The sequence below is a fragment of the Dipodomys merriami genome, unplaced genomic scaffold (genome assembly GCF_024711535.1).
Source record: "Dipodomys merriami isolate MVZ:Mamm:240054 unplaced genomic scaffold, mDipMer1.0.p SCAF_30, whole genome shotgun sequence".
NCBI lineage: Eukaryota > Metazoa > Chordata > Mammalia > Rodentia > Heteromyidae > Dipodomys > Dipodomys merriami.
The window spans coordinates 19,248,330-19,275,294 of NW_027204493.1; the positions used below are offsets into that span (position 1 = coordinate 19,248,330).

A 26,965-nucleotide genomic window follows, 5' to 3' on the forward strand; every position below is an offset into this window, starting at 1 on the left:
TAAATAAAGAAAAGACTTATCCATAGACATATAAAACCTGAAATTAAGGTGAGCTTCCCCAAAATTATCAGTAAATACCAAACGTTTTTCTTTTACTGGTGACTGCTACTATAATCATAGAATGCCCTAGCAAAGACAGTTTGGAGAACAGTACTTGTTCTTCCATGTCTTGGCAGTACATTTAGTAATTGTTCTGCAACTTTATAATCTTAGTGCTATTGCTTATGAGAAATCTCTCTCTCTCTCTCTCTCTCTCTCTCTCTCTCTCTCTCTCTCTCTCTCTCTCTCTCTCTTACCTATATATATATATATAAGTACCTATATATATATAGGTACTTAGTGGATTTGGAGTTAAAACCAAGAAAAATGTACAATGTATTCCATTAAATAATAATAAAATAAATGTTAACACAAATGACTCACTTTTAGGAAAAAAAGCTTTACTACAAAATACAAATTATTTATTGAGAAGAGTGACATTGTTTTACATTTGTGAAATTGCTTAATGTCTACAGCTAGATTTTCCTACTTATGTCTGTGGCAAAAGCACACATCATGCAACCTCTGGAAAGCTAAATATACACACAAGAGACAATTTAAAAGGTCAATAATGTCTAGGTATACTTATGAAACTTTCATCATTATAATCATATAATCATGGATCCCCTTCCCCCTGGAAAGTGACTGTGGAGGTGTCAGAACCACATTTCAAGAATTATTATAGTGTAATAATTTATAGGTATAAGTATATGTAGTTCAAGAAAAATCTCTCCCTTGTAGTATTTTCAAGTTTCTCTGTTTATGAAGTGAATACTCGTAAAGATCTTAATAGGAAAATTAGGAAAGAGATGGGTTCAGTAGAGAAACAATTGACTGAAGTTTTTCAGTTTGCTATTAAATATCAATGATTAGTCTTCAGGTGTTTCTCTAGCCGCCTACCTCAAACATGCTCAGCCATCCATCCCTCTTATTTTCCAAAGCCACTTTGTGAGTGAGACTTCCTCCCATCAAATTCCAGTAGCTTAGAAAAAGAAAGTGTTATGGACAAAGGGAATGTGTCTGCATCCCTCCCTGTTTTTCCAGCTGGGAATGGAAAGAAAGAGAAACAAAACTTAATGAAAACTTTTACTACGTGCCAAGTGCTTTGCATATGTTATTTCATTTTAATCCCCAAACAACCATATAACATAATTTATTTTTTATTTTTTATTTTGTCATTGGTCATGGAGCTTGAATTCTGGGCCTGGGCACTGTCCCTTAGCTCTTCAGTTCAAGACCAGTGCTCTGCCATCTGCCACTTGAACCACAGTGCCACTTCCAGTTTTCTGGTGGTTTATTGGAGATAAGAGTCTCATGGACTTTCCCGCCCTGGCTGGCTTTGAATTGTGATCCTCAGCCTCCTGAACAGCTACTACATGAGCCACTGGTACCTGGCTCTATAGCACTTATGTATGCATGTTATTGTATGAATGAAATGAGACTCAGAGAGGTCAAATAACATATATAACACACAGTGTTGAAGTGACAGAACCTGATTGTGAACCAAAATCTTTATGTTAAGTCCTGGGTGCTGCTTTGTTTCTCTTCTGTTGATGCAGATTGAGAATATGAATACTTAACATTTCATTGACTCATTGATAGAATGGTGATTAATAAAAAAAACAATTTGACTGCCCTTCAAAATTTTCATAGATTATATTTTAGAGAGTCAAAGATTTTTTTTAAAGATTTGTAACTTAGTTTTAGTTCACTGAAAACAAAACACTTAAGTCACCATATCTTGCAAAAATACATGGAAATTACTTTTTTGTGTGCTCAGTTATTACCCTAGAATAGCTGGTTGTTGCAGTTCTTCAAAACTCCACAAAGATAAAATCCATTTTCAGAGAGGGATTGAATATGCTAGAGGATGTTTTACAGTCCTATTGGTATTGTTCAAAGCAATATTCTCATTTCTCATCTAGGTGCTGTGCTACAAATTGGGACCCACAGAAAATTAGTAGAATTTCAGAGGTTTCTTGAGTTGGAGAGGCTAAAGCACAGTATGTAATCCTCTAGTCAGGTTTGATGGAATTCCTTCATTTTGGCTCAGTACTGTATGGTAGAATTTGAAACAGCTTAGGTACATAAATAATTAAAATTCTTTGGACAGATGAAGTGGTAGTCTTTGATGGCATCAGATTAATGGAGTAGTGTTAATTGAGATAATTTTTCCATACCTTTGAATACTTCTTGGTTGCACATACTGTATGCTAGGTAGTTTGATTTTTAAAACTCATGAATAGGGGGTTGGAAACTTGCTTAGTGAAGAACACTTGTCTAGCAAGGGCAGGGCCCTGAATTTGTCCTCAGCATTGGAAAAACAAAAACTGAACAAGATAATAATTTTCAACATGACAAAATCGTGTAATTTGTGGGATTTTTTCACTTGTGATTAATTGTATAGTATCAGGATTCAGCAGTACACTATATTCTGACATGTATTGTACAACTTATATGAATAAGGTCATTTTAGCAAAAATCATTTGACAGCTCTACCAGCTTTCTTCTTTGAGAGTTGAACTAATTTTTTTTGAATCACTTACTACATTATCTTCTTTTAGGCCCTTTTTCACAATTAATTTTTTTTATAGTACCAAGCCTTAAACCCATCAGGACCTCTAGATTCTTCAGCTGTGTTCTACTGCTAAGCTGTATTCCTAATTTTCCATGTAGATTCTTTGTTGTTGCTACTCTTTTTTTTTACCAGCACATATTATACAAAGTAAGTTATATTTATGACATTTTCATTCATACATATAATGTACATTGACCATATTTGTCCTTTTATTATTCTCTCTGTTCCACCCATCCCCTTCCTAACAGTCTCATTCTTCTTTGCAACTAGTTCTTCCCTATATCTTCTTTAAAAATCTGTATTCCTCATATGAAAGAATCCTTGAAGTCTCTCTACTAACTAGTTTCACTTATTTAACATCTTAATTATCTTGATTTTGCTTGTAATTCTTAATATTACTTCTGTAGATAGAGATAGTCTTTTACTGAGTGGTCAGGGGAAAATTAAGTGGTAATGTTAAGTGGAAAGAGGTGGTTTTTATAAATGGTTAGTTTTTAACTATTTGATTATGATATCTGGTTTCCCGTAAGCATGTATGTAATAGCTTGTAAAGTTTTCTTTAAGCAAAGAATGTACCTAGGAGTTTTCTGGACTCTTACAATCCATGTTTAATTTTTGTCTTAATCTTTGTCCCATAGATTTTTTAAATAATTTTTATTGAGATTAAATGATTACATAAATTCACAAATTTCATAGTATTGTAGGATAGTGATACTTAGTTAAAGTTACAAATGCATTTTTACCTTCACACGACAAATTTTCATTATCATGGTCTATACTGTTTGTGAATTCTACAAGCTTTGAGAGTACACTATTTCTTCCATTGGGTGATATATACATTCTTTTCTTTTGCTTAGTGTAAGCTGTTCCCTCTTTCCCTCTCATTCCCTCTCTCCCAGCTGCCCTTGAGTTGCTTAGTTCACTTTCATCAATGTCCGATGCAGCTGATGGGCCCCTTTGTTGTATATTTTCCCATTTCCTTCGGATTCTGTGCCCTCTTCCTAGCTTTCTTCACACACGCACGCGCGTGCGTGCGCGCGCGCGCACACACACACACACACACACACACGAGGTCAAGAACATGGAGTCATTTAGAAATGATCTGACAAATTGGGTGGAGGTTCTTTGTTTCTTGAGTCCTGGTTATTTTGTCATATCTCCCTACATTTTGGATTTAACATCCGTATCAGGGAGACCATGTGTCATTTGTCTCTCTGCTCTTGGCTTACCTTGTTCAAAATGATTAGTTCTAGTTCCATCCATTTCCCTGCGAATGTCATTATTTTGTCCTTTCTAATGGCTGCATAATATTCCATTGTATATAGGTACCACAGTTTTTGGACTGATTCACCTGTAGTTGTCCCATAGATTTTTAATTCCATTAACTTTAGAGTATATCTGTTAGAGAATGATAATATTAAGTCAGGCCTGTTCTTACTTTTCTTCATTAATGAAATTTTTAAGGTATTTACTCTTACATGTAATTTTCTCATGAGAAAAGAGACATAAATTTAAGTAACGTATTTTCTATGTATCCTCTCTTTAATTGTTTTGGAGGAAAACTGGAGTATCTATTTTGTTTTTTTTTTTGTTGTTTTTTTTTTCAGATAAGGGGTAGGTTTATTCAGTAGACCTGCTTGGACCAGGCAAGGGTGGCACTCCACGTGGCTGGGAAAGGCCTGGGAATGAGAGAGAGCTGGGAAGAGAGGAAAGAGAGAGAAAAGAGCAGAGAGAGGGGTAAGAACAGTAGCACTCACGTGGTATTCAGGTAAGGGGTAGACCTGCTGGGACCAGGCAAGGTTGGCACTCCACGTGGCTGGGAAAGAGAGAGAGCAAGAGAACAAGAAAACAGCAGCAAGAGCTAGAAATGAACAGAGAGAGAAAAAAGGGAGAGTCTGAGCCTGGGCTAGCCCTTATGTAGGGTATGGGTGGGGAAAGGTGTGGCCACATCAAATTCAGATGTGACCTCAGCGGATGCAGATGTGACCTCTTCCAGGTGTCCCAGTTGCCTAGGTAACGCAGGTACTGGGTGGAGACTTTGCTGCGAGGAGGGTGGAGTCTGCTCGCCATCCAGGAGCGGACCTTACATTCCAGCCTTTTAATAATCATGAAATAGGGCGAGGATTCTCTCTGGCTACTTCCTGCTGACAAGGGGCGTCGACAATAGGGGTAAAAGGCTGGAATTTGGTCTCCTCCCAGAGAAGGCAGTGAACAGCAGCTGTCCCTTGGTTGCGTGAGTCCTTAGATGAAATCTGGAGAAGTCTCATGAGCATTGAGGGGCTGGAAAAAAAATACTAGAGAGCAAATAAATGGCAAGAGGAAGGACTTGGGGCTGAAAATGTTGGTAGAAATGTCCCTAGTTACTTCTGACATCTGGCGACTAGGTAGAGAATTCAGGTGACAAAGGCAAGAATATAAATTCCTGTTCAGTTAATAGGTAGACAAGTATAGACATTGGATGGGCAGGCTTCTTACTTCTACTGACCTCCCGGCTCAGGTTAATTTTGAAAGGACAGGCACAAAGTAGCTGATGTGACATCATCTCCTCTTACTCCTTTCCACGTTCCCTTGTTCCCTAGACTGGCTGAGTCTAGGTGCTCGTTGCTGGGATGGCTTGTCCCAGTTGGTATTCAAGATTTGAACTCAAGGCCTGGGCACTGTCCCTGAGCGCTTCCGCTCAAGGCTAGCACTGAACCACTTTGAGTTATAGTACCACTAGTATTTAAGGAGGTTTGAACTCAAGGCCTGGGCACTGTCCCTGAGCACTTCTGCTCAAGGCTAGCACTCTACCACACTGAGTTATAGTACCACTTGCAGAGTTTAGCTGGGAGACGGAGTCTTAGGGATTTTTTAGCCCGAGCTGGCTTTGAACTGAAATCTTTGCCACAAAAGCCCTTTATTATTTTCAATTAAAGCAACAAGGAGATCAAGTAGAATAAGTAGAGCTTACCTGGTTCTTATCAAGAATTGCCAACAAATATTCTGAAATGACAAAACTCATTAGATGTGATGAAAATTTTAGCATAGATATGCCCAGTATTTTAGAACCATGTAGTCAGTAGTAGAATACACAACACAAAACAAAAAAGGCAAAACTCAAAACCTAAAATTTTGACAACATTTAGACATCTTTGCTAACAAAGCACATCAGATGGTTGGGCCTCAGTTACTAGGGCCTGTGAAAACAGCAACTTGTTAGCAAGGCACCTTAGAATAGATGGAGTAGTAAACTTAGTGGAAGGTTAAGGGTCAGATGGGGCCAAACCCTTAACCCACCACGTGGCCAAGATGGCGGATTCAAGATGGCGAATTTCTGAAAGAATGCAAAGAAAGCCTGAATAGATTAAGCCTACATTGGCTAGCCTTTGAGAGGGAACCTAGAGGGGGGTCCCTGGGACCCAGCCTGCGTCGCACTCTTCAAGGCACAAGCCAAAAAGTTGAAGAAAAAAAAGGGTAGAAAGTTGCCCATGAATGGCAGAGAGAGAGCAAAAAGCCTGAAATTAAACTTCTGACCATTTACCATTGCAGTAGCAAAAACTGTGCTTCTGAGAATGGCATAAAAATGAGGCTCTCTGGCTTTCCAGGGAGCGCGGGAGACATTTCAAAGGGGTTTCACGGCTCAGGCGTGATTCGTAGCACCCCATTAAATGAGTAGGAGAGTCAGTCTGGTGAGTGAAGGAGAGCTGACCAGGCAGAAGCGGCGTCCCGACTTCCCCCAGAGCCCTCTAGAGAGAAATGGCCAAGCCCCCAAAGCCAAGCGTCCTCGGCTTCAGAGGTGACCGCCTTTCAGCTAAAGGCCGTAGGAGCTCTCTGGCGTGGCGCCACGTCTGGACAGAGACTGAGTAACAGAGAGCCGTAGAGTAGTTTCACTCACCAGAGTAGAGAAGTGTGGACGTGAAGGCAGCAATGGTATCGATGCGTTGATTCCGCCGCAGACAGACTGGTTCGCAAAAGGCTGTCAGAACTGCGGGTATTCCTCAGAGCAAAAAGGGAAGAACAAAAAAAAAAAAGAAAAACGAGGGAAAAAAAAACAGAGAAATCCCAGCTATCCTGACTTTAAGCCTTTATCCGAATCACGGCACCATTTATGTTAGGTTTTTAAAAAGAGGTAGGCGAGTAAGAACCTCACCAGCACGCACGTGGTATTCAGATAAGGGGTAGGTTTATTCAGTAGACCTGCTTGGACCAGGCAAAGGTGGCACTCCACCTGGCTGGGAAAGGCCTGGGAATGAGAGAGAGCTGGGGAGAGAGAAAAGAGCAGAGAGAGGGGTAAGAACAGTAGCACTCACGTGGTATTCAGGTAAGGGGTAGACCTGCTGGGACCAGGCAAGGTTGGCACTCCACGTGGCTGGGAAAGAGAGAGAGCAAGAGAGCAAGAAAAGAGCAGCAAGAGCTAGAAATGAACAGAGAGAGAAAAAAGGTGGAGTATCTATTTTGAAAGAAGGATAATATTCATTATCCCAAATGGTTGTCATATGATCATTTTCAAGTTTTCTTATTGTGAAGCAATCAGAAAAGAATTTACAAAATGCTGTTTTAAATGGCCATGCTGCCAAAAATGATATATAAATTCAATGCCATTCCCATCAAAATCCTAATGATGTTCTTTATTGGATTAGAGAAAACAATAAAAAAAATAATATGGAACAACAAAAGACCTAGAATAGCCAAAACAATTCTAGGCAAAAGAAGCAACGCAGGAGGAATCAACCTTACCAGATTTCAAGCTCTACTGTAGAGCCATAATAACAAAGACAGCTTGGTATTGGCACAAAAACACACACGAAGACCAATGGAACAGATTAGAAATAAAATCACATACCTATATTCAGCTGATATTTTACAAAGAAGCCAAAGACATATAGTGGAAGAAGTATAGACTCTTCAACTATTGGTGCTGGGAAAATTGGTAGTCACATGTAGAAAACATGCAGTAACATCAACTCAAAATGGATTAAAGACCTTAGCATCAAACCTGAAATTCTGAAACTACTGCAGGACAGAGTTGGAGAGACACTTGAACTTATAGGCACAGGCAGGAGCTTCCCGAACAGAGTCCCAGGGTCACAACAAATTGGAGAGAGACTCAGCAAATTGGAAGACAGACTTGACAAATGGGACTACCTTAAAAAGTTTCTGCACAGCTAAAAACTTTGCTACCAATCTAGAAAGACAGTCAGCTAATTGGGAAAAAATATTTACCAGAACTATATCAGACAAGGACCTAATACCCATTATATACAGGGAACACAAGAAACTAATCCCTCCCAAATCTAACAAACCAATCATTAAATGGGCAAGGGAGCTCAAGAGAGACTTCTCAGAAGAAGAGATAAAAATGGCAAAGAAACACATGAGGAAATGTTCATCATCCCTGGCTGTAAAGGAAATGCAAATAAAAACAACCCTGAGATACCACCTTACTCCAGCCATTCTGACAAGTTCTGGTGGGGATGCAGAGAAAAAGGAACCCTATTGCATTTCTGATGGGAACGTACACTAATACAACCACTTTTGAAAGCAGTCTGGAGCTACCTCAGAAAGCTAAATATAGACCTTCCCTAATACCCAGCCATACCACTCCTAGGCATCTACCCTAAGCAGCAGGAACCAGGATATAAGGACACATGCACTTCCAAATTCATGGCAACACTGTTCACAATAGCCAAGATACGAAAACAACCCAGATGCCCCACTACAGATGAATGGGTCCAAAAGTTGTGGTACCTATATACAATAGAGTATTATGCAGCCGTTAGAAAGGACAAAATAATGGCATTCACAGGGAAATGGATGGAACTAGAACTAATCATTTTGAGCAAGGTAAGCCAAGAGCAGAGAGACAAATGACACATGGTCTCCCTGATACGGATGTTAAATCCAAAATGTAGGGAGATATGACAAAATAACCAGGACTCAAGAAACAAAGGACCTCCACTCAATTTGTCTGATCATGTTCTTGACCTCATATAGTGTGTGTGTGTGTGTGTGTGTGTGTGTGTGTGTGTGTGTGTGTGTGTGTGTGTGTGTGTGTGTGTGTGTGTGTGTGTGTGTGTGTGTGTCTGAGGGAAGCTAGGAGGAATTAGAAGGAAATGGGAAAAGAGGGGCCCATCAGCTGCACTGGACATTGATGAAAATGAACTAAGTAACTCAAGGGCAGTGATGGGAGGGAGGGAATGAGAGGGAAAGAGGAAACAGCTTACACCAAGCAAAAGGAAAGAAATGTACATATTACTCGATGTGGAAGAAATAGTTGTATTGTCAAAGATTATAGAATTCACAAACATTATAGATCATGATAATGACAGTTTGCCTCGTGAAAGTTAAAATGTGTTTGTGAATTTAAGTATCAATATCTCACAATACTGAGAAATTCATGTAATCACTTAATCTCAATAAAAACTATTAAAAATTGATTCCTTTAGTAAAAATTACTACATTTTACAAATGTTGTTGAATATCAATTACCAGGATGAAATTAAAGTATTTTGAAAGATTTGAGTAGTCTTTCTTTCCATCTCTGGCTTAGATAGCTTCTGTAGAAGACAAGTTAGGTACAGAAGTCCCATGTTGGAATTCTTTTTTTTTTTTTTTTTTTTTTTGGTCAGTCGTGGGGCTTGAACTCTGGGCTTGGGCGCTGTCCCTCAGCTCTTCAGCTCAAGGCGAGCGCTCTACCACTTGAGCTACAGCGCCACTTCCGGTTTTCTGGTGGTTTATTGGAGATAGGAGTCTCATGGTCTCTCCTGCCCGGACTGGCTTTGAACCGCGGTCCTCAGATCTCAGCCTCCTGAGTAGCTAGGATTACAGGCGTGAGCCACCAGCGCCCAGCCCATGTTGGAATTCTTGGTATTGTCTGTTTTTCTCAAGTCACATCTCTGCACTTCATGTGTGCTGATTCTCTCAGAAGTCTCTCCTTTTCAGTGAATAAAAGAATTTGAAGAAGCAGTGGTCAGCTTGATAGATTTTATTATTAAAGTAGTACAAATAGCAGAAGGTCAGAGGGAGCCAACGACCTCTTTGTATAGCACTTGAGGTAAATCTTAAGTCCTGGATGTTCCCAGAGGGATCCCTTTCTCATTGTCTTCAGGTTTGCACTTGCCATGGAATATGGCTTTAAGAAAGAGGAGATGAAACGCGATGATGTTCACCCTGCCACCCTAGCTTTCCCATGCATTCAGGAAAAGGGAATGTGGAACGTTTTCCTCTGTACAAGTAGTCCAGCATTAATTGGTACACAATGGTGGTGGGTGACAGTTTGCAGTTGGTTATGAGCTTAGCTAGAAATTGTAACTCTGGATCCTTATAAACAGTGTTTAAATGGCCATTGGTCAAGGAGCTTGTCGAAGATTGTTGAAAGTATGAGTTACAGAGCTATCAATGATCTTTCTTCCTTGGTGATGTGGAGAGTGGGTATGGAGTTTACTCTTGTGTCAGTATCAGACTTAGACTGTAGTGTGTATGAGCTATAGTGAGTTCTATGGTTTTCTTAGCAGTTGCTACTCATAGATATTGTAACATTTGGGGATAAGCTGTGCATTCTACAGGAAATATTACTAAAATTTTTCTCTGTTCAAAATTTGTGAAAAGGATTCCTTTAGAATTGCAGTGTAATTTGACAGAATGGTGGCTACCTAGAATAAAGGCAGAGAGAAGGGGGAAGTGCTTTTTCAATTTTTTTATTTTTGAGAAGAAAGCTAAGCAAGTTGGCTTTTGTGTTAAAAGTTAAGAGAATGTTTTTTTGGTCTTGAATACCATCATCTCAGAGTACAGTGATGACTTACTAGTACTGTGCTCTAACAACTTTTTATTTATTTACTTACTTACATATTTACTGTTTTACCTTTTTTGGGGGGAAGGGATGCCGTGGCTTGAATGCTGTATTTGAAGATAAAAGCTGTTGTATTGTTTTTTATTTATGCTATCCAGTACAACTTGTTTTTAAGAGAACTTTTCATATAGCATCAGAATACAGACACTAAACTTCTTCTGTTCCCATAGGTTTCCACTTGAGTGGCACAGTGACGGAACCTGCAATACAGTCGGAGCCAGAAGCTGTTTGCAACGTGGCCATCAGCTTTGATCGTTGCAAGATTACCTCAGTGACCTGCAGCTGTGGAAACAAGGACATTTTTTATTGTGCTCATGTTGTAGCACTCTCTTTATATCGAATCCGCAAGCCAGATCAGGTCAAACTGCATCTTCCCATTTCAGAGACTCTCTTTCAAATGAATAGAGACCAACTACAGAAGTTTGTACAGTATTTGATCACAGTGCACCACACAGAGGTTTTGCCAACTGCTCAAAAATTAGCAGATGAAATTCTTTCCCAAAATTCAGAAATCAACCAAGTTCATGGTAAGTACAGCTGTCCAATCTATACATTTCTCTTCTGTATTCATTTATAAGCTTGATTCTGTGTAAAATGAATCTAATGTGAAAGAACATATGTAGGTCTTGAACTCTTAATTATCCTGCCTCAGACTCTTAAGTGTTAGGATTATAGGTATATATCACCAAATCTGACTGTGGCAAACTTTTTGTGTTCAGAAAAAAAATTCTGATTTGTCAAGAAGCTTGATTCTTAAATTGTCTTCACATTACAAACATTTCTGAATAGTTATGGGAAAACGCTTAGGTCATTTAGTTCATACTAAATTAAGAATATTCATAATTTCACTTATTTTCCAATTCAAGAGCACTTCTGAGAGGGTGCCATGTAGTTAAATGGTAACTCCTTTGTAAAATACTTAAAGATAATGACAAAAATGCTTCCACTCAAATAATATAAAGAATAAAAATGAATAATCTTTATAAAAATATTAGATGGATTTTAGAGAATTTTTAGAAGATAACTTAGTTATTTTGTTTAAGAAATCACAAAAGGGTTTCTTTTAAATCTTTCACATTGAAAATGGAGGCAGGTAACTTGAAGGGATGGGTAGGATAGAAGGGGTTAATAGTATGTTTTCTTATTATATACAAAATATTGATTTGATTAGCATCACTACTGCTTCAACAAAAATACTGATGTAATTTATGAGTCTTTTTGGATGATGTCTGAAATATGTAGCACATCTCAAATCACAGTATAGCCATACTGTAAGTGCAGTTCAGGTAGTGTTAGTGGTTACCAAATCAGATAGGCAGCTCTAGAGTATTCTAGGTATGAGAATTTCACTATTTATTTATTTGCCCATTCCACTGCTGATGGGCCTTGTTTTGAATAGAACTACTATGAACATTCTTTTACAAGTCTCTTGGTACTGTGAGATGTGATTTTTATGTCAGAGGAAAATCCACATAGTCATATTTCTTCTAGTGCTCCTCATATGAGGCTTAGCTTTATTAAAGTAGCATCATAAGATATATAAAGCATTTTACTAGGAAGAGTCTGCCAATGTTAAATAACATAAGTGCAAATAACTCTGTCATAGAAGTACCTTTGACCCACTGAAAGCACAAGTATTCAAGGACTTTTCAAGTAGACTTTTCTTCTTTGTCATATTATCTGTCTAAAATCTTGCTGCCTTGTGAAAATTCAAACCAGCTAACAGTCATCTTAAGAGATTTCTTAGGAACCTATTTATGACTTGTTATTGTTCAAAAAGGCAGAAAAATAGGATATACCAGGTCTCCTGACTTTAATGCATACATCTCCCCCCCTCCCAGTTTATCTTTTATCTTGCAATCATGTAATCCAGTTAGGGTCACTTTATTCTCCAAATTTTAATTTAACCAAAGATCCACATCAACAACTAGATATTTACTGTATTTGTCTTGCTATTACCATTTCTTAAAGGATTTTAAAACAATCTCTGCCTTGAAATGTTGTCACTAATGGAAATAAGTTACATGTGAGAATATGTTCACATGTGTTTATATTTCAGGGTTTCTAAAGTTAGGGGAATATTGACAAAATGCAGATTGGCTTTAGACTCTATGATTTTTCAGATAACTTCTGTGTCTGAAAAGCTTCATGATAGAAGTGAATTTGACCAGTTTATACTGACAGCTTTTCCTCCACTTAATTTATCATCAGATTTGCTCCTGGCATAGACATATATATGAGTTTCCTTCCTGCTTTCTATTGCAGTGTGATAAGTGGTAAAAAAGAGGAAAGGTAGGAAACAAGCCATGATCTTACCTAATGAAGTGAGAAATCAGCTCCCTGGAGGCCTAACTTTTTAACTGTTAGATTAATGGCTAATAGGGGATGGGACTAAAAATGTTTTGCTGTTATTTGACTATATAGTATCACTCATCTATAAAGCCATTGCTTTTTATTAAATCTGTTTTAAAGCAGCACTTTCTGGTATGTTTTTGAGAAAAATGCCCTCAACTTGTATTTTGGGAGGATTTAATTTTTCTCTGAGGAAAATGCTTAGCTTACCCAAATCTTATTTTAATAGAAAGGCACAGTGCAATTTATAAGAAATGTGAAATTTCTTGATATCAGTTATTTTTCCTTTCATTGAGAAAATCTACCTGAAGCTTCTTAAAATTCTTTATGTTGGTTTTCCTTACTATTTTGAAATATTTTTAAAACAATTCTATCCCAAGGAATTGTTAAATTGAAATTTTATCTCGTACATAATTTTCCTCAAAATTTTCTTTTAAACTAGGTAGTAAATTTATAATTACCATAGTTCATACACAGTGATCTGTTCCTAGTCATAGATTCAATGCTGGTATTTTGAATATAGACCTAGTCATCATAACAATTAAGTCCTTGTCAGTAGATCTTTTTATTTTTACTGTGTTTTCATAAAATTTCCTACATAATTTTAATTACATTATAAAATTAACAGCTGTGTGCTGTAAGTCTCTGCAAGACAGTGAATGGGTCACTAAGGAGATTGTCAGTTTTAGTTCTGTATTTCAACCAAAATTGTTTGCTCTTCATTTTATATCCTAATAAACTTTCTACTTTCATATTGTTAAAAAAAAGAAGCTAATATCTTTGCTAAGTGCTTATCTCAAGATTTATTGATTTTTGAAGTACTAACTTTCTTTATTCTATTGCTTATTTTAATTCAGACTCTACTGGTCCTTTATGCTTCCAATCAAAGGACTGCTAGATTGTGGCATAGGGACAGAATATTGAACCTCTGGAAGTCTAGAGTCCAGTGTTCTTTGATATATATTTCTTAAGTGACTTTGAGTAGGACTCGTTTTTTCTTATTTTTTTTTTAATGTTCACTCTTCTTTAACAATATAGAAATACATTTTGATGATATGTAGATGTATATTATAATAATGATGATGTAATATTAATAATAATAACTGAATTTACTTCATGGGGGGTATTCATGCTATAGTTAAGAAAGAAGCCCATTTAATAGAAGCCCATTAAAGAATGGGTGATTAAAATTAGAGTTAGAGGTCAGCTTACTCTCTCCAGACTTCCTGTATACATTTTCTCCTCTACTACTTTTACTGCCTTTTCCATGCTTTTTCTTTTCTCCCTGTGTGCTAGCTTGAACAGGACATACTAAAAGTGACAAATTGAGAAGAAACTGGTATTGCCGTTGATTTGGAACAGAGGAAAAAGGGTTTTATTTTAGTTACACTTTTGTTCACAAAGCTATATCTATCCTTTATTTCCTTACCAAGTACCCAAAGATACCATGTTAGCTGGCCAAATATTGTGAAAAATCTATTCACATGTCAAGTGAGCTTTGACATTTGACATATACAGTCCCTTCTAATACTTATTTTTCATCTTTGGTGGTAGTGTATCTGCAAACACAGGAGCCATCTAGATCTCTTCTACAAATGTGCATTATCTATTTTACCCAAATATGTGTCTGTGTGTTGTTCAGTTTCAAATTGACCATGGTTCATATAAAACCAAGAATATGAGTCTCCTTGTGATTACCTTTTTCTTGCCTATCTTATCCTCCAAATGCTTCTGCATCTCTGTCACCTTACATATTAGTGTTTTCGAAATCTCCTCGCTAATAGCATACAGGAAAGCAAATGTACTCAGCAGTCCCCTTTTCATTGCATCAGTCTTGATTATTCATTTCATTTTAAGCTCCATGAGAACTGATATTATGACCCATGTCTCTTGGTAGTGTCCCTAAACAAAGTACTTAAAAACTGATAGGCACTTATATTGGCAAAACATAAAGTAACAGTGTTGTTTTACATTCTGTCTTGTCCTTAGAAGGAGCTTGGAGATTTATTCTTTGAAGATATATCCCATACATGTTTCAAATTACCAGTGAGTGACAGTTGGAGTTTCCTGATACAGGTCTCATGTCACATTTTCCTTCCTTTAATTTCCCTATGGTAGTTATGCTCATTGTAATTGGGATAGCTTTAGCAACCAGATTTTGTAAGTATTCTATGGAGGTAATTTGATTATTACTAGCATATCCATTCTATTGTAGACCATTCTGGTGTGGATGGTAAAATAAATATACGACCTGGTGGTGATCAGTATAATTAGCAAATAAATTTGTAGGAGAAAATTAAAGCTGCTTTGTATATTTTCTAAGGGTAGTGGTATAAAGCTTAAAATTTTAAAAATAAGAATGCATGTTGAAATAGATATGGTAGTGAAAATGTATATCAAGATAAAAAGCCAAGTCCTCACTGGCTCCCCACTCCCAGAGGCTCCGTTAGTCACCAACAGCATCTCTATTCCACCAAGGCAGTCAATACTGATAGCTTGTCTATGTCTTTCGATACATTTTTTTCTTTTCTTTTTAACAATAGAATTTTATGCAGCTATAAAGAAAAACAATTTTTTCTCAGGAAAATGTATGATTTTGGGATTACCACGTTACTTGAAATATTCTAGACTCAGAAAGACCAAACATTATGTGTGTTCTATAGAACATAGGATTACAGGATACATAACACCTTAGTATGCTTTTCAAAAGACATACTGAAGTGTAAATGATAAAAAAACACCACCAATCTCTACATCTCCATCCTTGTACATCCTGTTTTTTATTCTGAAAAGGTAGTTGACTGAGTTCATTTACAGAAAGGAAAACTTTCACATGTATTAGTACATCATGGCTGCAGTGTGCAATGGAGAAGATCAGTTCATATCATAGTGGCCAGGTAGCAGATAAAGGGCTTGTCTCAGGCATTTAAAAATTAAATTATAGCCAGGAGCCAGTGGTTCATGCTTGTAATTCTAGCTACTCAGGAAGTGGATATCTGAGGATCACATTCGAAGCCAGACTAACATAAAAGTTTTGAGAGACATAATCTCCAATTAACCAGGAAAAAAAGGAACTACAAGCATATCTCAAATAGTAGAGTGCCAGTCATGAGCAAACGAGCAGCAGTAGTAGACCCTGAGTTCAGCTCTGGTGCTGTCACAAAAACAAAACCTAAAACAGTATCAACAAAAAATTAAATTGCAATTAATGTATTAAAACCATGTTCCTGGCTGGGAAGGTGGCTCAGTGGTAGACTGCTTGCCTTGCATGCATGAGGCCCTGGGTTTGATTCCTCAGCACCACATAAGCAGAGAAAGCCGGAAGTGGGGCTGAGGCTCAAGTGGTAGAGCGCTAGTCTACAGCTGAAGAGCTGAGGGACAGCGCCCAGGCCCAGAGTTCAGGCCCCACGACTGACAAAACAACAACAACAATAAAACCATGTTCCTTTGTGCCTGGATAATAATGTTCTTTAGTCTCATTTAGTTTCCCTTTTCTCATTATTTTCAGACAGTTCTCTCCATGAACATACAAACACAGGTGTACAGACATACAATTTTAAAATAAATACTTTTTTTGGGTGGTTGTGGGACTTGAACTCTGGGCCTGGGCGCTGTCCCTCAGCTTTTCAGCTCAAGGCTAGCACCCTACCACCTGAGCCACAGCGTCAATTCCGGTTTCCTGGTGGTTTTTATTGGAAAGTCTCACAGACTTTCATGCCCGGACTGGCTTTGATCCTCAATACTCAAATCTCAACCTCCTGAGTAGTTAGGATTACAATCATGAGCCACCAGTGCCTGGCTTGTAAAATAAATATAATTTTAAAATAGTTTGCATTCACTGTTTATTTTTTCCTCGAAATATGTCCTTAATATCTTATTTTGGTACAAATTAGTTTTTTATGTTGTGTAATATTGTATTTAACCATTAACTTAATGATTGACTTTGTTTGTGTGTAGTTTCATTTTTTCAATTTTTTTTGAATAATAGAATTCAGTAGTAGAAAAGCCAGAATGAATAGTATATGAATTTCAATATTGTAATTACTACCTGATTTTCCTCCAAGAACTACCAGATTTACTCCTGTAATAACTAAAATTTGTTTATTTTATAAAAACTATAATGGAGTACATATAAGACTACCTAGAGTTTATAATAATACTTTTTTTTCAGTGAACTGTTTACATCTCACTTCAGCAAAAGAAAGTTTAAAAACTATTCTTTTTCAATTTGGAGCAATAACAGATGAATAATTTTCTACTGTAATTCAGAGACAGTCAATTTACTTTTACCTCAATAACCTTCATCCCCTCCATTTCACCTCCAAATTTTATATATTCTGTAGTTGTCTTTCCAACTCTCATAATTTACAAAGGATTGCTACCAGCAGAGATCAGTTTCTTCATCCATCCTCTCTTCTCTGATTGACCCTCACACCTCTCCATGTTGACCCGAGAAATATTTCTGTCTGCACACACAAATAGGTTTCTTACACTTCCTACTATAAGACTGTTCAGGGTATGAGTTCTAGTTTTGAAGATAACCTAAGCAAGAATACTAGTATCTTTCTAGTCAGGAAGCTGAGACCTGCAGGATTGTGGTTTGAAGCCAGCGCAAGCAGAAGAGTTCACTAGACTCCATGACCAAAATAACCAGCAAAGAGCTGGGCTGAAAGTATAATTTGGGTGGTAGAAGCTCAAGGCCTTGAATTTAAAACTCTTTACCACCAAACAAAAAAAACAAAAACAGACAAATGAACCCCTCCAAAAAGAACCCAAATAGAAAAAACTAGTCAATTTGCTCTCAAGCTATGTTTTTTAAAGCAAGTAATCCCCTTTCTTCAGGCCTCAACTTTCTCATTTGTAAAACGAGGACAATAAAGAGTGCCTATTGCCAGGCCTCGGTGGCTCACTCCTGTAACCCTAGCTGAGATCTGGAAGATCGCGGTTGGAAGTCAGGCCAAGCAGTGAAGTCTCCCTGAGACTCTTATCTCCAATTAACTACTCAAAAACTGGAAGTGGTGCTGTGGCTCAAGTGGTAGAGTACTAGCCTTGAGCACAGAGAGGGTCGGGGACAGTGCATAGGCCCTGAGTTCAAGCCCCACGGCCGACAAAAAAAGGTACCTATTTCATAAGATGAGGAGGTTTAAAGCAGAGAATATAATTGCTATTACTGCCATCATTGTATTATAATCTGAAAGTTAACAGTCTTCAAGGAGATCTATAAATAGTTGAGGAAATTATTTGTGAACCTGTTTGTTGTCCTCATCATTTGTTTTCTGAGTCAGAGTCTGCTTTGTTAGCCCAGGCTTACTTCACACTCTCTATCCTCTAATTTCAGCCTCCTGCGTGCTGAGATCATAGGTGTGTGCCACCACATGTGGTCCATGAACCAGTATTTTAAAACACCACTTAAAGTCCTCTGAGAAAATTATTTTTAAAGTTTTTTTTTTTTTTTTTTTGGTCGGTCGTGGGGCTTGAACTCTGGGCTTGGGCGCTGTCCCTCAGCTCTTCAGCTCAAGGCCAGCACTCTACCACTTGAGCTACAGCGCCACTTCCGGTTTTCTGGTGGTTTTATTGGAGATAGGAGTCTCACGGTCTCTCCTGCCCGGGCTAGCTTTGAACCGAGATCCTCAGATCTCAGCCTCCTGAGTAGCTAGGATTACAGGTGTGAGCCACCAGCACCCGGCTTATTTTTTAAGTTTGTAAGCATAGCAGATCTCTTTAATAAATCTGAAGAGTTTGATTTGTAAAATTAAGACTTCGTTAGAACTTTGCATAAATACTGTATTTTATACTAAGTAATTTTTAACACATTTGTTAGGGATAATGCAGAATGACTTCTGTACTCCACTCTGTTTATTCTCTGCATTTTTAATGAGTGTTGTAGAATGTACAAATACTTCATTGCTTTTATCCATGTAAAATATGTGATTATTTCTATACATGAATAAGAATTCTATTAACTGTCTGAAGTAAATTAAATGACAGTAAGACATGAGTAATGAAGTCAGAAGAGAGGAAAATAATGGAGGAGGGCCAATAAACCCTGACAGGTCTATTTGAGATTCTTGAGATATATGCTGATGGCAGTGTTACTTTATTTACTTTCTTGGCATTTTGCTGTAAGGAAGGGAGTTTGTTGAGGGGAATCAGAACTTGGTGTCAGGGCTCCCTCTACCATTACCTTTACAGTTAAGAAAATAGGTTGTCTTCTATTACCTGGGCTCTCTGTAGAGGATTATGGTGATGTGATGAAAGCCCTGGCTGCAACAATCCTATATATTGAAAGGAAAGCACTACCACCTTGAAATGAGAATTTAATTTAAAATAAATTTTAAATATTTTCTAAGTGGTGTGTTGATTAGGTAAATTTTTTTTTAGCAGTTTCCTACTTTTCTTCTCTAAGGAAAGACTGAATCTGAATCACTGAAGTTGCTATCTTGCCTGTTTTCTTGCAGTGCAATAGATGATGTAAGATTTTGCCTTTAGCTTGTAAGACAGGTGAATCAACGCCTTTGTAAAGAATAGACTGTTATAATGTTTTCTAGCTTTAACAGCAGACACTAAAACTGTCGAAGATAGCATTCTTCTGTAGGTTCCCCCCCAAAGAGACTAAATTAATTACATCTGCATTGTAAACATCTGCTACTGTATTCTGCCTAAATAGACTGAATTTGACATCTCCAATCAAAAGGAATTTTGCAACTAAGTATAAATGATTTAAAAGCATTAATTAGATGATAGTGTTATAGACAGAGGTCATGGTGAGGATGAAGATGTTAGCCACATTAACAAAAGACTTTTACTATGATTTTAAAAAATTTTTTCTCGGGGCTGAGAAGGTGGCTCAGTGGTAGAGCGCTTGCCTTGCATGCTCGAGGCCCTGGGTTTGATTCCTCAGCACCACATAAGCAAAAAGAAAAAAAAAAGCCGGAAGTGGCGCTGTGGCTCAAGTGGTAGAGCGCTAGCCTTGAGCTGAAGAGCTGAGGGACAGCGCCCAGGCCCAGAGTTCAGGCCCCACGACCGGACCAAAAAAAAAATTTTTTTTTTCTCCTGTAAATTAAGAGAATTACCCTCTCACCCTGCATTAGCAGCCTAAATCTGTGTGATCATGTTTGCATAGTTTAGTTTAAAATGTGCATAATGGCTTGGTGTTGTCTAATGCTTAAATGTGAGTATATTCATGACTTAAAGCAGTCACCTCCTTAGGTATGTCTTAAAATATGCTTTATTCAGCACAGTGGAGTGGTGTCTCTGTGATTCTTAGCTTCTTGCATGCTTCACATTATTAACATGTAGAATGTCCCAGTGCACTTAACATTCTCTCTTAAAACAGAACCCAACCTGTCTGTCTATGTTTTGTTCCCAGCAAAGCTTATTATTTGGTTGGTCTGAGGTAGTGACTTGGCATCTATTTTTCCAGTGTGCCTTATGAATTTTGATATGCTTTTTTTTTGAGAGAACAGTTGGAATAGGGAAGTTTTGATATTGGGATAAACAAAGTGAAAATTAACCCAAGCATCAGTAGATAAAGACTTAGTGGTTTTTCCTGTCTGTGTGTCTGTGGATTCCTTTTTGCCTTCCTGTGGTGTCACATTATCAAATGTAGAAGGTGAATCCAAATCACACATCTCTGTCTGGGAATGAGAGACAATTAAATTGTTTCACTATTTTCCCTTCTAGATAATTTCACTTCCCCTTAAGGCTTGAACCTGAAGAATAAGCTTCAGTAATAAAATTCCCACAGAAATTAATTATACAGTTGTAAATATTATAGCATTTATAATTATAAATATAAAAAGTGAGTATGTTTTAAAACATTTTAATGGGACATTGAGTTTATATAGTGATTCTGGTACCTGCCCAACTCTGGGCATATTTTGTAGCAAAAGTACAAATTCATGAATTATGTTTTTCTTTGCATTTCTGTTTTAAAGTTGTATGCTAAGTGGTTTGTCTATGATTATACTTTCCATTACCAAGTAGAAATAAAGTGTGTAAGCCTTATATTTTATATAAGGCTCAGGCAGCACTTTATTGTACATAATCAAAACATCTAGGTTTTCAATGGTTGAGCCTCAGCATTAAAGTTCAGCACTTGAATTTATTAGGCTGTGCAGAAGATTGTTGTAGAAATACAGTTCCCTGGTCTAAAATGTATAGCACACATATTACACTCTTAAGATGTTGAGAAGTATGTAGGGCAAATACTTACTTTATCATCATTAGTTATCTTTGCTTTCATACTTATAGCTAAATTGGGAATCTTCTACAGTGCATCAGAAGACTTCAGATATGTATTGTCCAAATTTTTATCCCCAAATACAGAATTTAAAGTTAAGGAGATGGAGACCTTAGGAGCTTAAGTAATTTGCCAGAGCATGTATAATTTTTCTAAACTGTGCCTAAAATTGAAATCTTCTGAATTTGAATGCTGGCTCAGAAACCTGCTTAAGCTTTCAACTTCTGTGTAGCCTTCATGGATTATTTGTGGGGAAATTTAACCATGGGCCACTTTTCTCTGTCAGTGCCTTCACTCTTTCCCTTAATACTCTGAAGAAGTAAGTGAATTCTAATAATTCCTTACCAAAAAATTAAAACCCAAAACAATTTTCTTAAAAATCACATCATTTATATATTTGTATGTTTATTGTCAGATACTTGGACAAAAACCAGAATCTGTAGTATGTAAATTAAATGATTTATGAAAGCAATTTCAAAATGTAAAATTTTTAAAGTGTATATTAATGTTTTGAACCCTTTCTGGCTTTAAGGTAAAATGTACCATTTAGTTTGAGTCATTCCCTGGATTCTTCTTCCTGTTACTTCTTACTCTTAGCTTGAAAAGAATGAGCATTTTGAGTATTGAAAGGTATGTGAATGTAGACCACTTTGCCAGTTCAGGCCATAAGAGAATACTTGGATTTTTCTCCAATTCAAATTTAGATCTACTTACAATATTTGTGTATTTTTGTGCTGTAAATTTCTCTTAAAAGGTTTTGGCCCAAGCAGCTGAATGCCTTCAGCCAACACCACACAGCTTCTGGCCAAGCAGCTCTAGGGCATAACTTTAAGAATTCTCTTCTGTGATGGAAATCCTAACAGAAAACAAGCAAAGGAAAAGACAAAAAATCTGGGGAATTAGCTATTGTGTTTAATAACTTGGGTTTAGTTATCTCAATTTATCATAAAGAACAGTGGTAATGAATAATGAGTAGCTAGTTGAAATTATCCTTAAGAAGTAGATATAAGGTATATCATATTTACAGAGAATTCCAAGTTGTTCTGAAGAATTTAAAATAAAAAGTTGAGATCTGAGGATAGAGGTTCTGGACAGGAAAGTCCATGAGACTTATCTCCAATTAACCACCAGAAAACTGGAAGTGGTGCTGAGGCTCAAGGTGGTAGAGTACTCACCTTGAACTAAATAGTTCAGGGACAGCGCCCAGGCCCAGATTTCAAGCCCCATGACCGACCAAAAAAAAAAAAAAGGTTGAGATTCTGTAGTTGTTTAGAAAGTTTCTTCCCGTACATTTATATAAAGACTCTGTAGTTGTCTTTCTGCAGAAGGCTGTATAATGAGAATGTCCTTAGAATCAGAGAGTGAATTAGGGACTTCAAATTGTTCTAAGATAAATTTGCAGACCTAATAGTTTACTCCTTGCAGCATTGTGTAGCCTAAAATTTCCTTACAGTAGAAAACATACTGTTTTTAAAATTTGTCTTTGATTTAAGGATGCTTTGATGACCTTAGGGTTCAACTGTAGCTTCCAAAGTGTCCAATGTATCTGTATGTTCATTGGCAGGAGAAAGAAATTGCTAGTGTTGCTGTGGGACAAGCCATCACCTCTCAGAGTTTGTTTTTCCTGTGGAATGGGCATTAGGATCTATAATAACCCGAATTACACTGTGAGGGAGAAACAAGGTCCTATGTGTCAGGATACTATCCAGTGTTTCTTATCCTTTCATATAAAGTCCTTTTTTTAGGAAGAAAATAGTTCCATGCACTTTTCTGTTCTCCTTTAATTCCTTTCCTTTGAGTATTTGGTTACCTGATAATGGTTTGTTGGAAGAAATTAATGGTGAACAGAGCAGATAAAATCCTTGCTCTTATGGAGCTTGGACATATGCCTAATTGTCCAGTTCCTACTTAGAACAGCCTTTTCCTCCTTATTTCTGGGGAAACTAGTCTCCGCTTGCTCATTCCTTTTTTTTTTTTTGTTCCGTTGTGGGGCTTGAACTCTGGGCTTGGGCGCTGTTCCTGCGCTCTTCAGCTCAAGGCAAGTGCTCTACCGCTTGAGCACAGTGCCACTTCTGGTTTTATTGGAGATAAGAGTCTTTCCTGTCCGGGCTGGCTTTGAACAATGATCCTCAGATCTTAGCCTCCTGAGTAGCTAGGTTTACAGGCGTGAGCCACTGGCGCCCAGCTCATTCTTTTAAAATAGCATCTGCATAGTTCTTTTTCATATTTTTTGCTTTCCTTGAATTTTTTTCATTCAATGATATATCTTAGACATCTTGCTATTGTAGCATATAGAGACTCTCCCATTCATTTTTTGGCTGCATAATTAATATTTCATGGTAGGAGTGTTGAAACGGATTCATATAAGGCACACTGTCTTTCATTGCAGAATAAGTAACTTTTTTTTTCTTCTAAGGCAATTTGGATATTATAACATTAGTTTTGAGCCCTACAAAATTATCAATACATATGAATGGGTCAGTAGAAGTCAACAAGAAGCATGTCTCCTGTAATGAAACACATGATTTTGTGGGCCTTCTAATACGCCTGTAGGACATACATACTCGACTTCTGATCTAGTGTTCTTCCACTTTAGATAATCTTCCCATCCATTACTCTCAAGGAAAAAGAACAAAAAAACAAAGACAAAAAGCCCAGTCTAAGCTCCTCAGCAACAAAGGCCTTCAGGGTCTGGCTTCTCTTTCTGTAGGATTGCCTTCCCCTCATCCTCTACTGTTGGGTTTCTTACTTCCTCCATGTTGTTCTTTTCTTGGTCTCACAAATCGTCCCCTCATTTCTCTTCCCTTAGTTAACGTTTAATCCACTTAAGATATATAGTTCTTTGGTGTCTTACCCTAGCAATTTGAAGACCAACTAAGAGGTCTCTGATAGATACTCTGGACCCAGGCTTTTTTTCTCTAAGCAGATATTTATTCTACATAGTCGTATGATTATTAAATTACTATTTGTCTCATATACAACAGTGTTTTTCAGATAGTGGGTTGCAATTAAGTTATGTTTGAAAGATTGCAACAGGTACGAGATCGGATCTCACAGTGAAACCCAGGCTGACTTGAATTTGACATTCTCCTGCCTCAGCCTCCCAAGTGATGGAATTATAGGTGTGTAACTTGACAGATTCTTTTTAAAAAAATGAGAGAGAATATCATGCTGTACACTTAAAGTAGGGCTAATATTTTTCCATTCAGCTTTTCCTTCAGATTAATAGCACAAGTACGCATAAACATATTTAACATGCTGTGAAATATATTTCTTATTTTGGATATTTGTTTAAAAAAAACTTTGCAAGCCTCTGTACTAGAGACAGTAAATTTGATGAGATCAGGAATTCTGTCTATTTTGAGTACTACTCTATCCTTAAGTCTAGAAAGAAGCAGACAGGCACTGTCAGATATTCATTTATTGTGCTGACTGGCTGAATGAACGAATGAATGAACCCTTTTTTTAAAAATCAAGTTCTTGCCCTGCCTTCCTTTACTAGGATTTTGTAGACTCTGTTTCTAAGCAGATATTAGTGATTATTTCCCTTGGATAGTTGAGATTGCATTACCTCATCAAAGGACAAGAAAACTATATTAAAATCATACCTACAAATTGATGATGAGATGATACATTAAAAGTGAAAAGGTTTTAGATTTTTTTCGATTCCTTGTAAGTCTTAGGCTTTAAAATACCATTTAAATGTATTTTATTAGCAAATGATAAAACTTAGTTCTTACCTATGTTTAATTTCTAATATAGTCTACATGCTAAGAGCTTATTACATAGCTGTTATCTTTTGCGCGTACTTCAGCAATAAAATATTTATGCAGTTTGGCAAGGTGATACTACAACCTAGTGTAATACAACAGCTGCACTGCCTGTTCCCATGTGGCTTGATTTCCCTTTATAATCTTCAGTTTTCTGCAACTAAAGACTTATGTCAGCATTTTTACAATAGCAGATAATGGTGAGGGCTTCTTGAATTAACATAGTAAAAAGTGAAATACTCTGCTGAGTTCTGATGTCTTAGAAAACATTCTAGCAGGCCCTCATAGTTATTTTTAATAAATATCACTATTTACAATAAGACATTTTTGTAACTTGTTAATTCTTTAGAAAACCTGTAAAAATTCATCTCTTTAAAGAATCTTAAATTTAAATATAGAAATATTTCAGTTCTAAAGTAATCTATATTTGGCTTAGTGCAGATCAGGAAAATTTTGAAAATAAAAGAATGACTACTTTCAGTCATAATTTGTATGTATAATTGAAATTAAGATTGGCTTTAAAAATGTGTAGGCAAAGATAGACAATCTTAATCATTTTCAAGTTTGTTATCAGAATCTTTGGAGTATAGATTTTTTTTATCTAGCACATGTGTTGCTTTTTTCTTTCTAGGTGCTCCTGATCCAACAGCAGGTGCTAGTATAGACGATGAAAACTGCTGGCACTTAGATGAAGAGCAGGTTCAAGAACAGGTTAAACTGTTCCTTTCCCAGGGCGGGTACCACGGATCAGGGAAGCAGCTTAATTTGCTCTTTGCCAAGGTATGATTGTTTATTTTTAAAGAAATCTCTGTATTTGTGTACAATAAGATCTTTGTTTATAATAGGATAAGGACTTGAAATTAGAGAACATAGTCTAAGTGAATGAAACAGAAACTTTTGTGTGCAATGCAAGGTTTCATTTGATTAAGTGACCTTTGACAAAATGTGGGACCTTTTTTTTTTGTCTCTTTCAGTTTCTATTAAGAGAATTATAATCATTTAATAGTAAAAACAAAATACGTAGCTTATTATTTAACATGCTATCTTTTTCTTTTTATAATCAGTTTTTCAAGAGGCACATTTTAAGTATGTTCTTTAATATACCTTATATATTTGTTTTAATCATGTGAGCATCTTTATATTCCATAAAAATATGGCTTTTAGAGTCATACAGATTTTAGAGTTCTAATCTAAGTATGTAGACCTTGGCAAATTATTTAAGTCAGTTTCCTCACCTATAAAATTAAAGTGATAGTGACATACTTTCTTTTTTTTTTTTTTTTTTTTTTTTTTTAGTGACATACTTTCTAAAGTTGTCCTGATAAGTGATGTTAAGTGATCCTGTGTAGCATTCATTCTCACCACCAACAATTGATAGCCTAAAGCTTACAGTTATCTTGGCCAGAGGTTTCTTGTAAACACAATACATATTTGTTGTTTTATGTAGTTATTTTAGTACTAGAAATATTTTTTTTTAGAAACTGGATAAAATGACTTTCTAAATAATTAATATAGCAGTATGTTTTTCATTGGGGGTATAGTCATTTATTACATTATAAGTAATGTACTAAGATTGATTTTTTTTTTTTTGGCCTGTCCTAGGGCTTGAACTCGGAGCTTCAGTGCTGTCCCTGATCTTATTTTCCTCAAAGCTAGCTCAAGGCTAGCTCTCTCTCCACTTCTGCCATAGTGCCACTCTGGCTTTTTTCTGAGTAGTTTATTGGAAATAGGAGTCTCAGACTTTCCTGCTCTTGCTGGCTTCAAACTGTAGTACTAGCTCTCAGCTTCCTGAGTAGCAAGGATTACAGGCACAAGCCACCAAAGCCCAGCTTAAAATTGATATTAAGGGAGCAGATAATTGTGTTCATTGGTACTTTTTTTGTTGAATGTCTTGTCTAGTCTTCACAATAGTTAAAAGTTTTTGCACTTATTTCTTTGTTTTTAATTTAAAAATATTTAGGGTACGTTATGACTGGATATGGCCAGGAAATATGTAGGCCATATGTGGATTACCAGTTTCCCAAGAATTAGTTTGTAATAAAGTACATTTGTAAGTATTTCACACATGATTTAATCATCCTTTGGTAGTACACAGATACTTCAGATTCATGTTATACCAGCCAACAGTCTGTAAAGGTATTACCTGTAGGCAATAG

General features: G+C 36.8%; 1 protein-coding gene across 1 annotated transcript in view; it reads left to right on the forward strand.

Annotated features, from left to right (window-relative positions):
- Window positions 1–26,965, forward strand: part of Zswim6 (zinc finger SWIM-type containing 6) — a 195,912-nt gene that overhangs the window by 113,970 nt on the left and 54,977 nt on the right. The window contains exons 2-3 of the mRNA XM_070041243.1: window positions 10,616–10,972; window positions 25,441–25,589. Coding sequence (XP_069897344.1) covers window positions 10,616–10,972; window positions 25,441–25,589 — 506 coding nt within the window. The remainder of the gene's footprint in view (window positions 1–10,615; window positions 10,973–25,440; window positions 25,590–26,965) is intronic.